Genomic DNA, 12,582 nt, shown 5'->3' with positions numbered 1-12,582 from the left:
TTCCAGGGCGCAGGTGGGAGCCTGGGGTATAGGGCACGATGGGCAGTGTGTTCCAGGAGGGCAGGGTAATGGGATCCAGGCGGAATAAGGCACGATTGGAAGTGTGTTCTGTGGGGGGGAAGGAAGCCAAGTGCAAAGGACACGATGGGCAGTGTGTTCCTGGGGGGCAGGGGGGAGCCGCGGGATATAGGGCATGATGGGCAGTGAGTTTGGGGGTCGAGCAGGAGCTCGGAGGTATAGAGCATGATGGGCAGTGTGTTCTGGGGGGAGCGGGAGCTGGGGGTACAGGGCATGATGGGAAGTGTGTCCTGTGAGGGAGGGGGAGCCGCGCGGTATAGGGCACAATGGGCAGTGTGTTCCGGGGGCAAGGGGAAGCTGTGGGATAAGGCATGATGGACAGTGTGTTCCAGGGGGGAGGGAGAAGAGGGGGAGGGTATAAGGCACAATGGGCAGTGCGTTCCCAAGGGTGATCTGGGGAGAATAGGGCACAATGGGCAGTGTTGCCTCTGGGGGGAGGAGGAGTGGGGTGTATAGGGCATGATGGGCATTGTGTTCTGGAGGTGGGGTGGAGGGGTTTGAAATGGGAGCTGGGGGTATAGGGCATGATGGACAGTGTGTTCTGGGGGGAGGATGGAGTGGGGGAGGGTATAGGGTACGATTGGCAGTGTGTTTCGGGGGGAAGCTGGGGATATAGGGCAGTATGAGCAGTGTGTTCTGAGGGAGAGGGGGAGCAGGGGGTATAAGGCAGGATGCGGAGTGTGTTCCAGGGTACAGGGGAGAGCTGGGGGTATAGGGCATGATGGGCAGTGTGTTCGGAGGAGGAGGGGGAGCAGGGAGTTTAGGGCATGATGGGTGTCATAAACAGATAGTTAAGGGTTAAGGTCTCTTTTACCTGTAAAGGGTTAACATGCAGTACCTGATGACCACCTGACCAGAGAACCAATCAGAGACAACATAATTTCAAATCTCTGTGGAGGGAAGCCTTTGTCTGTGTTCTTTGTTAGAGCTCTCTTTGGATCTAGGAGAGGTCAGTCATGTCTCCAAGTTCTCCTGGAGTAGTTTCTACTATTTAATAGTGAGTATTAAATAGAAAGGCGGATTAGTCTTTTGAGTTGCTTTCTATATTTGCAATTGTGTGTTTGCTAAAGGAAGGTCTTTATTCCTGTTTGCTGTTACTTTGCTTTCACTGAGAAAGAAAGGGGGAGGGGGGATTCTCTCCAGAGATTGATAAGTTTAGACCCTGTATTGTTCCAGCTTGGTATCACAGAGACAATTACTTTCTTTTTATTCTTTAATAAATTCTTTTCTTTTCTATTAAGGACTTGGTTGGTCTTTCCTTGGGTGGATTCTCAGGGAAAGAGGAGGGGGAGGTATCCCTCTGTAGTTAGATCCCGGTGTCTCTCCTAGGAAAGGGGAGGGGGGAGGAAGCAGGGGGGGAATGGTTTATTTCTCCTGGGTGTAAGAACTCCATGGATTTGGGGCTCTTGGAACCCCCTAGGATTTTGGGGAAGGACTGTGTCCCAATCCACATTTCCTGATTGGGTGGTGGCAGCTTTTACTAGATCTAAACTAGGATTTTAGTTTAGAGGGAAACCAGTGCAGGTCCCCACATTGGAACCCAACAGCTCCAAGTGGGGGTGAGACCTATGACAATGGGCAATGTGTTCCAGGGGGGGGGAAGGGATAGGAAAGGGTATAGGCCATGATGGGCAGTGTGTTTTCGGGGCAGGGGGGAAGTCAGTATATAGGGCATGATGGGCAGTGTGTTTTCGGGGCAGGGGGGAAGTCAGTATATAGGGCAGTATGAGCAGTGTGTTCTGAGGGAGAGGGGGAGCAGGGGGTATAAGGCAGGATGCGGAGTGTGTTCCAGGGTACAGGGGAGAGCTGGGGGTATAGGGCATGATGGGCAGTGTGTTCGGAGGAGGAGGGGGAGCAGGGAGTTTAGGGCATGATGGGCAATGTGTTCCAGGGGGAAGGAAGGGATAGGAAAGGGTATAGGCCATGATGGGCAGTGTGTTTTCGGGGCAGGGGGGAAGTCAGTATATAGGGCATGATGGGCAGTGTGTTCTGGCGGGGAGGGGTACCAGGGGTATAGGCATGATGGGAACTGTGTTCCATGGGGGAGTGGGGAGCTGGGGGTATAGGGCACAATGGGCAGTGTGTTCTGGGGGGAATGGGGAAGCTGGGGGGTATAGGGCAGTATGGGCAGTGTTTCCCTGGGGGGAGGAGGGTATAGAGGATGATGGTGGGTGAGTTCCAGTGAGGAGGGGGGAGCCGGGGGTATAGGGCACGATGGACATTGTATTTCGGGAGTGGGGGGGGGATCAGGAGATACAGGGCATGATGGGCAGTGTGTCCCTGGCGGGAGTAGGTATAGGGCATGATCGGCAGTAGGTTCCGGGGGCAAGGGTCAGCTGGGGAGGGCATAGGACATGATGGGTAGTGTGTTCCAAGGGGAGAGGGAGCAGAGGGTATAGGGCAAGATGGGTAGTGTTTTTCAGGGGGGTGGGGAGAGGTGGGGGTATAGGGCACAATGGGGAGTGTGTTCCTGGCAGGAGGGAGGAGCGAGGGAGGGTATAGGGCACGATGGGCAGTTTGTTCCGGGGGAGCAGGGGGTACAGGGCACAATGGGCAGTGTTGTCCGGGGGGGTGAGCGGGAAGCCGGGTGTGACGTTATTGATATGAACTGTCACCGTATAGATCATTGTTGCAAACAAGGTCCTATAGTTGCACCAAATCTTGTAGAAAGGAGGTCCAGTAAGGTGTCTATGGAAAGGTTATGATCTGCTGGTTATGATTATGCTATCTGTATGTATGTATCAATATTGTAATTTAAAATTATGAATATTGGCTATGTACTTGTATCTCAATGTGTTTGATTCTAAGTAGTATTAGTGAAGCATATGGTCAGCATTCTTGAGAAAGGAATTTGTAGATTAAGTGCCTGTGACGAAGTAGGGGATTTTCTTGGGTTTTTCAATGGTTTGCATGCACAGGAGATGGGACTCAGTTTCCCTGGGTGTTACTGGTTTAATGAGGTGATGGGAGAGGGAGTTTGTTGTTACAGAGGACCAGCGAGGGAACTTGGGACCCCAGCCAATGGCCTGGAGAATGGATACCCCAGCAACTGGTGACCTGGTGACCGGGAGGCCCAGCTCAGGAGTCACAGCCAGTTCTGGCCAATGGGAGGACAATGGGCTGTAAAGAGAGGACCCCCGGTAACCTGCCCAGCCGGTTCCAGCCACAGTAGGACAGAGGACAGCTGAGAGGAGAGGAGGCCCAGGTGATCCTGTTTACCTGGATAGAAGACAATGGACAGAGGCGGGACTTGGGGGATGTGATAGCAGATGCCCAGCTGGGAAGCAGGGGGGCTCAGGACTGGAGAGAGAGCAGGCAGAGCTCACCTGGATGAAGAGGAGACTTGGATGTGCTGTGTTGAGGGAGGCCAGGCCTGAGGGCCCTGAGAGTTTCCTATGCTGTGTTCAGATGCTCAATAAACCCTCCTGTTTTACACTGGCTGAGAGTCACTCCGGTCTAGAGAACAGGGTTGCATTATTCCCTCTGGGAGTGGAGGCCCCAAGGGTCCAGAGCAAGTGGACTCCCTGAGGGGGCCCCCGGCGAGAGACAGGTGTGCTAAGGCTCAGAGAGGTGCGGTTCCAGGAGGTGAAGGGGCTTAACTCCCGAGAGAGAGTGGACCCCCAAGAAGGGCTGTCACACTGAAGGGGGTTCCCCTCAGGGACCGCACAGAGCCGTGAGAGGGCACGACCTGTGAGTCTGTGACGGTGCCCAATCAAGAAATACTTAACTGACAATGGAACTTGGGAGATTCCAAACACTTAACTGTGAGGAATGGTCACTCTCCCTGTAAAGAACTGAATCATGCATGGCCATGTGACTTGCCCATGTGACTCCAAACGCTATCTTGCTGCTGTGATTTTCCACAGTAAGAACAAAGGGGTTTCTTTCCACATGGCAGAGGATATAAAAGGCCCTGGAAACCCCTCCATTTTGTCTTCAATCCTGCTTCTTACCTCTGGAGGAACTTTGCTACAAATTGATGCTCTGAACAAAGGACTGAATGACCCATCCCAGCTGTGGATATACTCCAGAGACTTGATTTGAACCTGCAGTTTATTCCATCACTGCTACAAGCCTGAACCAAGAACTTTGCCATTACTGTATGTAATTGATTCAATTTAACCAATTTTAACTCTCATCTATATTTCCTTCTTTTTATGAATAAGCCTTTAGATTTTAGATTCTAAAGGATTAGCAATAGCGTAATTTGTGGGTAAGACCTGACCTGTATATTGACCTGGGCCTGGAGCTTGGTCCTTTCGGATAAGGAGAACCTTTTTCTTTTACTGGGATATTGGTTTTCATAACCATTCATCCCCATAAGGCGCGGTGCTGGTGGTGATACAAGGGAACTGGAGTATCTAAGGCAGACCTGCACAACATACGGCCCGCGGGCCGCATGCAGCCCACAGACCCTCACTGTGCGGCCCACGAGGGGATTCTAAATCCCCCACACACGGCGCTCTGCGGGCACCCCAGAACCCTTTGAATCCCAGCTGTGGCCGGGAAGCAAAGAGCTCTGGGCTGCCGGCAACCGCGGGGAGCCCAGAGCCCTTTAAATCTCAGCCGTGGCTGGGAGTCAGAGGGCTCTGGGCTGCCCGCAGCGGCGGGGAGCCTAGAGCCCTTTAAATCCCAGCTGCGGCCGGGAATCAAAAGGCTCTGGGTTGCCCACAGCTGCGGGGAGCGCAGAGCCCTTTAAATCCCAGCCGCGGCCAGGAGTCAGAGGGCTCTGGGCTGCCGGAAGCCGCAGGGAGCCCAGAGCCCTTTAAATCCCAGCTGCGGCCGGGAGTCAGAGGGCTCTGGGCTGCCCGCAGCGGTGGGGAGCCTAGAGCCCTTTAAATCCTAGCCGCGGCCGGGAATCAAAAGGCTCTGGGTTGCCCCAGCCGCGGGGAGCCCAGAGCCCTTTAAATCTCAGCCGGGGCCAGGAGTTAGAGGGCTCTGGGCTGCCCGCAGAGATTCCCAGCCTCGGCTGGGATTTAAAGGGCTCAGGGTTCCCCGTGGATACGGGCAGCCCAGAACCGTTTGAATCCCAGCACGCGGCCGCTGTTTGCCCCCTGCCCGGACCCGTGCCCCAACTGCCCCCAGGACCTCCACCCCCTATCTAACACCGCTGGTCCTTGTCCCCTGATACCCCTCTCCTGGGACTCCTGCCCCTAACTGCCCCCCAGGACCCCACACCCTATCTAAACGCCGCTGCTCCTTGTCCCCCGATTGCCCCTCCCAAGACCCCTGCCCCAACTGCCCCTTGGGACCCCAGCCCCTATCTAAGCCTCCCTTCTCCTTGTCCCCAACTGCCCCCTCCTGAGACCCCCCCCAACTTTCCCCGAGGACCCCACCCCCTACCTGTCCCCTGATAAACCCCTGGGACTCCCATGCCTATCCTACTGCTGCCTGTCCCCTGACTGCCCCCCTGAACCTCTGCCCCATCCAACCACCCCTGCTCCCTGTCCCTTGACTGCCCCCTGGAACACACTGCCCATCATGCCCTATACTCCCCCGCACTGCCTCCGCCCCAGAACACACTCCCCATCATGCCCTATACCCCCTGGCTCCCTCTTCCTCTGGAACACACTGTCCAATGTGCCCTGCTCTACCCTCCCTCCTGGAACACACTGCCCATCGTGCCCTATACCCGCCAGCTACCCCCTCTCCCTCCAAACATGCTAGCCATCCTACCATATACCCCCCACTCCCTCTTCCCCCCAGAACACACTGCCCATCGTGCCCTATACTCCCCGGCAATCCATCCCCACAAAACACACTGCTCTTCGTGCCCTATATCCCCCCGTGTAACGATACAACAATGTGGCCTCTGGAGGGAAACAACTGAGAGTATCAATTCAGGACAAATTGCTTAGAGCAGGGCAGTTACAGCCCAAAGCTCGGTGTCCTTTTTTTTTTTACTAAGGCACAACAAACAGAGAGGACTTTGGTTTTACCCCACTGGCTAACCAGAAGACATAAAAGCAATTCCCTTAGATCAGGCCTGCACAACTCATAAAACGGCGAGGGCCACATTACTCCAAAGAAAACAGCCGAGGGCCGAAACCTCCCAGCCCCGCAGAAACACCCCACCCCAGGGCCGTCCAGCCCCGCAGAAACAAACCCTCCTTCCCCAGCGCCGCCCCACCAAAACAGCTGTGGGCCAAAAAGGAAGGTTGGGGGTGGGGAGGTGATACTTTATTTTAAATCAACCGGGGGCTCCCAGCTGAAGAGGAAGTGTGTTCCAGAGGAAGAGGGAGGCAGGGAGTATAGGGCATTATGGGGAGTGTGTTCTGGGGCGGAGGCAGTGCGGGGGAGTATAGGGCACAATGGGCAGTGTGTTCCGGGGGGGAGGTCAGAGATGGGGGTATAGGGCACAATGGGCAGTGTGTTCCAGGGGGGGAGGTCAGAGATGGGGGTATAGGGCACAATGGGCAGTGTGTTTTGTGGGGGAGGGGGAAGTGGGGGTAGAGAACACGATGTTACCAATCTGATAGCTTTCTTTGATAGGATAATGAGTCTTGTGGATAAGGGAGAAGCGGTGGATGTGGTATACCTAGACTTTAGTAAGGCATTTGATATGGTCTTGCATGATATTCTTATCGATAAACTAGGCAAATACAATTTAGATGGGGCTACTATAAGGTGGGTGCATAACTGGCTGGATAACTGTACTCAGAGAATAGTTATTAATGGTTCCCAATCCTGCTGGAAAGGTATAACAAGTGGGGTTCTGCAGGGGTCTGTTTTGGGACCGGCTCTGTTCAATATCTTCATCAACGACTTAGATATTGGCATAGAAAGTACGCTTATTAAGTTTGCAGATGATACCAAACTGGGAGAGATTGCAACTGCTTTGGAGGACAGGGTCATAATTCAAAATGATCTGGACAAATTGGAGAAATGGTCTGAGGTAAACAGGATGAAGTTTAACAAAGACAAATGCAAAAATGACGGGTTGATCTGGTTCTGTATAGACTATCGGAAGCGTAATGCCATCACTGTGTCTGATGCCTACCCCATGCCCAGGCCTTACAAGCTCCTAGACAGGCTGGGAGGAGCTCGCTACCTTACTACCATGGATCTTACAAAGTGCTACTGGCAAGTACCACTGGATGCAGATGCCAGGCTGAAATCTGCCTTTATCACCCTTCTGGGGCTCCGAGTTCCTGGCCCTGCCTTTCAGCCTCAAGGGGGCGCCTGCTATCTTCCAGCACCTGGTGGATCAGCTACTGAAGGGGATGGAGAGTTTTGCTGTGGTGTACATTGATGACATCTGTGTCTTTAGCCAGACCTGGGAGGACCATGTGTCCCAGGTTAAACAAGTGCTGGACCAACTCCAGGAGGCTGGGCTGACCATAAAAGCTGAAAAGTGCAAGGTGAGGATGGCCGAAGTATCTTACCTCGGCCACCGAGTGGGGAGCAGCTGCCTAAAGCCAGAACCAGCCAAGGTGGAGACGATCAGAGACTGGCCCACTCCCCAACCAAAAAGCAGGTCCAGGCCTTTATTGGGATGGCGGGGTATTATCGAAGATTTGTGCCACACTTTAGCTCCATAGCCACCCCCATCCCTGAGCTATGCAGGAAGGGAAAGCGAGACAAAGTGGTCTGGACCAAACAGTGCCAGAAGGCTCTCTGTATGCTGAAGGAAACTCTGGTCAGTGGCCCAGTTCTGATAAACTCAGACTTTGACAAGCCCTTTATGGTGTTCACGGACGCCTCAGACCTGGGTCTGGGTGCGGTGTTAATGCAGGTTGATGAAAAGGGGGAGAGACATCCCATCATGTACTTGAGCAAGAAGTTGTTACCTTGGGAGCAAAACTACGCAGCCATAGAGAAGGAATGCCTGGCTATGGTATGAGCCCTTAAGAAACTACAGACACATCTATTTGACCACTCTCCCCTGACCTGACTACACCAGATGAAAGGAGCAATGCCATGCGCCTGAGGTGGAGCCTGCTCCTCCAGGATTATGATATGGAGGTGGTCCATGTGAAGGGGAGTGCCAACGTGATAGCTGATGCGTCGTCCCGGAGATGGGGGCCTGAACTTCCCCAGGTCACTGGTTAGAGTGACCCCGCTCAGTTCAGTCTTGAAGGGAGGAGAGATGTGACGGACTAGGGAGTATTAACCTGGTAATGTTGCATGGGAGTTTTACTAGTTTACTGTCTTCTGTTAACACGAGGCATGCCTCCATTTCCCTGGGGTACTGCACCAATACTAGATGGTGATGGGCAATAAGAGTGTGACTTCACTGATGGATGATATTTGATGGCCAGCACTTTGTCTTAAACGCTGGTGGCTGCCCTTTGTAACCTCAGCCCAGGAGGGGGTTGGGGCCAGGTGACACCTTCTGCCAGGGAAACTGAACAAAGGCTGGAGGAGAGGCCAGGGGTGTGGCTGGGTGAGGCAGCAGGAAGGGGTTTCAGTTTGGAGCTGGCTGGGGAGACAGGTGGAGGCTCAGAACCTGGGTCTGGGCTCCCCACCCTTTAAGAGGGATCTGACTGAGGGGTCCTGTTTTCTGTACCTACAAGCTCTGTTTTAGACTGTGTTCCTGTCCTCTAATAAACCTTCTGTTTCACTGGCTGGCTGAGAGTCATGGTGAATTGCAGGAAGTAGGAGAGGGGTGCAGAGCCCTGACTCCCCCACACTTCGTGACAAGGAGGTATAGGGCAAAATGGGCAGTGTGCTCCAGAGGGTAAGGGGGATCCGGGGAGTATAGGGCACGATGGGCAATGTGTTCCTGGGGGGAGGGGGAGCCAGGGGTGTATGGTACGATGGGCAGTGTGTTCTAGGGAGGAGGGGGAGTGGGGAGTATAGGACATGATGGGAAGTGTGTTCCTGGAGGAGGGGGAGGGGAAGCTTGGGGGTTTAGGGCACGATGGGCAGTGTGTTCAGGGGGGTAGCAGGGAGCAGGATGTATAGGGCATGATGGGCACTGTGTTGCAGGGGGAAGGGGAAGCCAGGGGTATAGGGCACAACAGGTAGTGTGTTCCAGAGGGTAAGGGTACCCAGGGGGTAAAGGGCCCAATGAGCATTGTGTTCCAGAGGGGTGGGGGGAGCCGGGGGCCGATAGGGCACGATGGGCAGTGTGTTGCATGGGGGAGTGGGAGCCGGGGTTGGGGGTGGGGATAGGGCACAATCAGGCAATGTCTTCCAGGGGTATGGGGCCCGATGAGCAATGTATCCCAGGGGGGAGCAGGGGGTGTAGGGCACGATGGGCAGTGTGTTCCGGGGGGGGAGGGGGAGCTGGGGGGTATAGGGCACAATGGGCAGTGTGTTCCAGGGGAGTGGGGGGAGCCAGGGGGAATAGGGAATGATGGGCAGTGTGTTCCAGGGGAGTGGGGGGAGCTGAGGGGGATAGGGCACGATGGGTAGTGTGTTCCGGGGTGGGGGGGGAGAGAACCAGGGGTATAGGGTACGATGGGCAGTGTGTTCCGGGGTGGCGAGCCGTGGGGTATAGGGCACAATGGGCAGTGTATTTGGTGGCTGGTTAGCCGGGAGGTATAGCGCACGATAGGCAATGTGTTCCAGGGTGGAGAGGTAACTGGGGGGTATAGAGCAGGACAGGCTGTGTGTTCCTGCAGGCAGGCTAGGGCTGTGGGGTATAGGGTAAGATGGGTAGTGTGCTCCCAAGGGGGAGGGGGAGCAGGGGGTATAAGGAACGATGATCACTTTGTTCCAGGGTGGAGGGGGAGCTGTGGGTGTAGGGTACTATGGGTAGTGTGTTCTGGGGGTGGAGATTCGGGAGGTATAAAGTACGATGGGCAGTGTTTTCTGTGGTGGAGGGGGAACTGGTGGGTATAGGGAATGATGGGCAGTGACCCCGGGGGCGCTCCCTGGGAACCTCCCCACCAATGGATGCACCTGTTCAGTGCCCATGGAGCTCAGATCTGGTGCATATGCCCATCTTGGTCTGCCCATGGTGCAGACCCCATGATTTCTGTCGCTCAGCGTGGGTAGCCCCAGTGGGTTTCCCCTCTGCGAGGTTGGCAGGCAGCATCTAGCAAGGAAGCCAGCTCCGTGCCTGTTGTCCCGTAAGCAGCGTTTATAGAGGGGCTTTCCCGTACCCATGCCTCTCATGCCCTGTGCCCGCCCAGCTTGCCCGCTCAGAAGCAGTGCCGGTGGACTACAAAGGATCCTTTCTCATTGTAGGCCAGGCGGCTGATCCAGATGTTCTGGAAGGCATTGAGTGATGCTATGATGGAGCCACCCAGCCACGCCGAGTAGCTGCGGTGGGGGGAAGCCAGGATGCCCACTTGCCCCTTGCCCACTGTCTCCATCCTGAGCAGCTCCTTCTTGATCCTCTCAGAGAAGCCGCGGAGCATGGTGGTTCCCCCAGCCAGCACCATGTTGGCCAGCAGCTCTGCCTGGTGCTCTGGCTTGCACTTCCTGATGCTGTTCATGGCATGGATGTGAATGCCCACCTCAGGGAAGCCGAGGACAGAGGGGGTAAAAAGCGCCTCAGGGCAGCGGAAGCGCTCACTGCCAATGGAGATGACCTGCTTGTCGGGAAGGGTGAAGTCCATGAGGTATTTCTTCTCGTCCCCATTCAGCTCAGCCTGGAAGTCCTCGGGGATGTAGCAGCACTGCTCCTTTATCTTGCAGACCAGCTCCAGCTCTTCCTCCTGGAAGGGGTTCCCGCACTCCCCCATCAGTTTGGCTAGGTAACGCGTCAGCCTGCTGCCTGCCATGTCCAGCCGGTAGGTGGCGTGAGGCAGGATGTAGCCGTCGTGGACAGGGGCGGTGTACGAGGTCCCATAGCCAGAGCCAATCACTAGCCCACTGGTGCGCCCATAGGAATATACCGAGAGCAGGGACTGGTGGGCCACAAGCATTGCCGGCACCTCAAAGCTCTCAAACAGCAACTCGGCCATCTTCTCCCGGTTGGTGGTTGGAGAGAGGGGGGCATCTGTGACCAGCACGGCCAGCTCCTTGGGGCACACACTGAGCTCTCTGTTGAAGATGTGGTGCCATAACATCTCTAGGGCGTCCCAGTCAGTCACCACACCATGGGTCATCACCATGCTCGTGATCACCTCCGAGCTCCTGCGTGGGATGCTTTCCCCGATGTAATATAGGGGGCTGTCCTTGGTCCTGATCTTGGGAACCCCTACGCAGCTCGGCAGGATGGACCGTGGTTTCTCGTCCCCGGCCAGCCCACTCTTGGTGTAGCCAGTGCCAGTGTCTATTACCACAGCACAGTAGTCCTTGTACTTCTCTGAGGCAAGGTCCCTGGTGCTAGACCCATGGCCGGCAGGACCGTGACTCTTAGGTTTCTTCCGCTGGCTCATTTCAGAAGGGCTTGCCACACGCTCTTCCTCTGAATCCTACCTGCAGTCCCAAGAGCCAGCTCCAGGCGCTGGGTGGGAGAAGAACCCAGGAAAAAGCTAGGGAGGGCTGTGTTGCCATAGCAACACCCTGCATCATGGGCAGAAAGCAATGACATCATAGTGCCAGGGAGAAGGAGGAGCCGCTCACAGGGGCTCTTGGGAAGGTGCAGAGGGTAACAGCCTGCTCAGGTTGAGGCCAACACCGATTCTGCTGTTGAATTCTGTGGGATATGGGTCCTGGCCTACACAGAGACATGTGACTTGTCAGGGAGAGCAGCTGAGAAATGACTGCACATCGGAGACATGCACAGTACCCTGTAGCCAGTGGGGATTCCTCTGACCCAGGGTGCTGCATTGCTGCCAGTGCATGGCAGTTTATCCACAAGTCTGTCTGTCTATCTATCTGCCCACTGCCATATATGTCTGTCCATCCAGTGCCCTGCATGTCCCTCCATCTGTCTGTCTGTTCAGTGCCCATTGTTATTTAGCTGTTAAGGCTGGAACAGAGATTGGCCCTGGTTTGAGGTATGTTTACTGAGAATATTCTTGTATTTGCTCATAGTTAACATGGAGATCTAAGAAAATAATCTGACCAATTCCTTGATCTGTGAGATCTCTGCTCCTGCCATCTTGCCGGCCAGTGGCAATCTCCTTATTCTCATCTTGTCAGGAAAAATCTGCTGGAATTTTGTACCCCAAGGTGTGACTGTTGGCGAGCGAGCTGTGCTGTGCTTGGGCAGAGAAGCAGTCACAGTCCACAGCTAGCTGTACCTTTGGCTCCTGCTGTCTGTTTGAGTCCATCCCTTCTCAAAGCTGGCACCCTCACACCCCCCCCCCCACACAATTCCTCCCCTCTCAGACTGGGTCACGGAGCACAGACTCCTGTGCACCAACCATGGCCTCAGCAGGCCTGGCTGGCGCAGGCTGCTCAGCAAAACTTCCCTCAGCTACCCAAAGCACCCTTTTCAGCCACAGTATTAGACAACCTCACCAGTAGTACACAGTACACAAAAAAGCAAAATAGGATGATAAAGCAACACAAAGCTTGTCTGTCTTCCCTGCAGCTTCCCAGCCTGGCTTCTTCAGCCACTGGAGCAATTCCCAGCCAGAGGGCTGAGCTCAGCCTGGTGGAGGTGAAGGGGTCAAAGAAATTGACCCCTGCATGTCCCTTGGTGAATGGTGCTGTCTC

The 12,582-nt window shown here is 55.0% G+C and overlaps 1 protein-coding gene across 1 annotated transcript; it reads right to left on the bottom strand.

Moving 5' to 3' along the window:
* Positions 1–8,603: 8,603 nt before the first annotated feature.
* Positions 8,604–11,452, bottom strand: LOC123373724 (actin-like). Its single transcript, XM_045022821.1, has one exon. It carries the CDS (start codon positions 11,352–11,354, stop codon positions 10,170–10,172), a length of 1,185 nt encoding a protein of 394 aa, XP_044878756.1. The 5' UTR covers positions 11,355–11,452; the 3' UTR covers positions 8,604–10,169.
* Between the last annotated feature and the right edge of the window lie 1,130 nt (positions 11,453–12,582).

Source organism: Mauremys mutica, chromosome 7, assembly GCF_020497125.1.
Source record: "Mauremys mutica isolate MM-2020 ecotype Southern chromosome 7, ASM2049712v1, whole genome shotgun sequence".
In the NCBI taxonomy this organism is placed as follows: Eukaryota; Metazoa; Chordata; order Testudines; family Geoemydidae; genus Mauremys; species Mauremys mutica.
This window is presented reverse-complemented; position numbering and strand designations above follow the sequence as displayed.

Excerpts from the sequence above, each read along its gene's own strand:
- LOC123373724 (XM_045022821.1), bottom strand. The coding sequence starts at position 11,354 with ATGAGCCAGCGGAAGAAACCTAAGAGTCACGGTCCTGCCGGCCATGGG.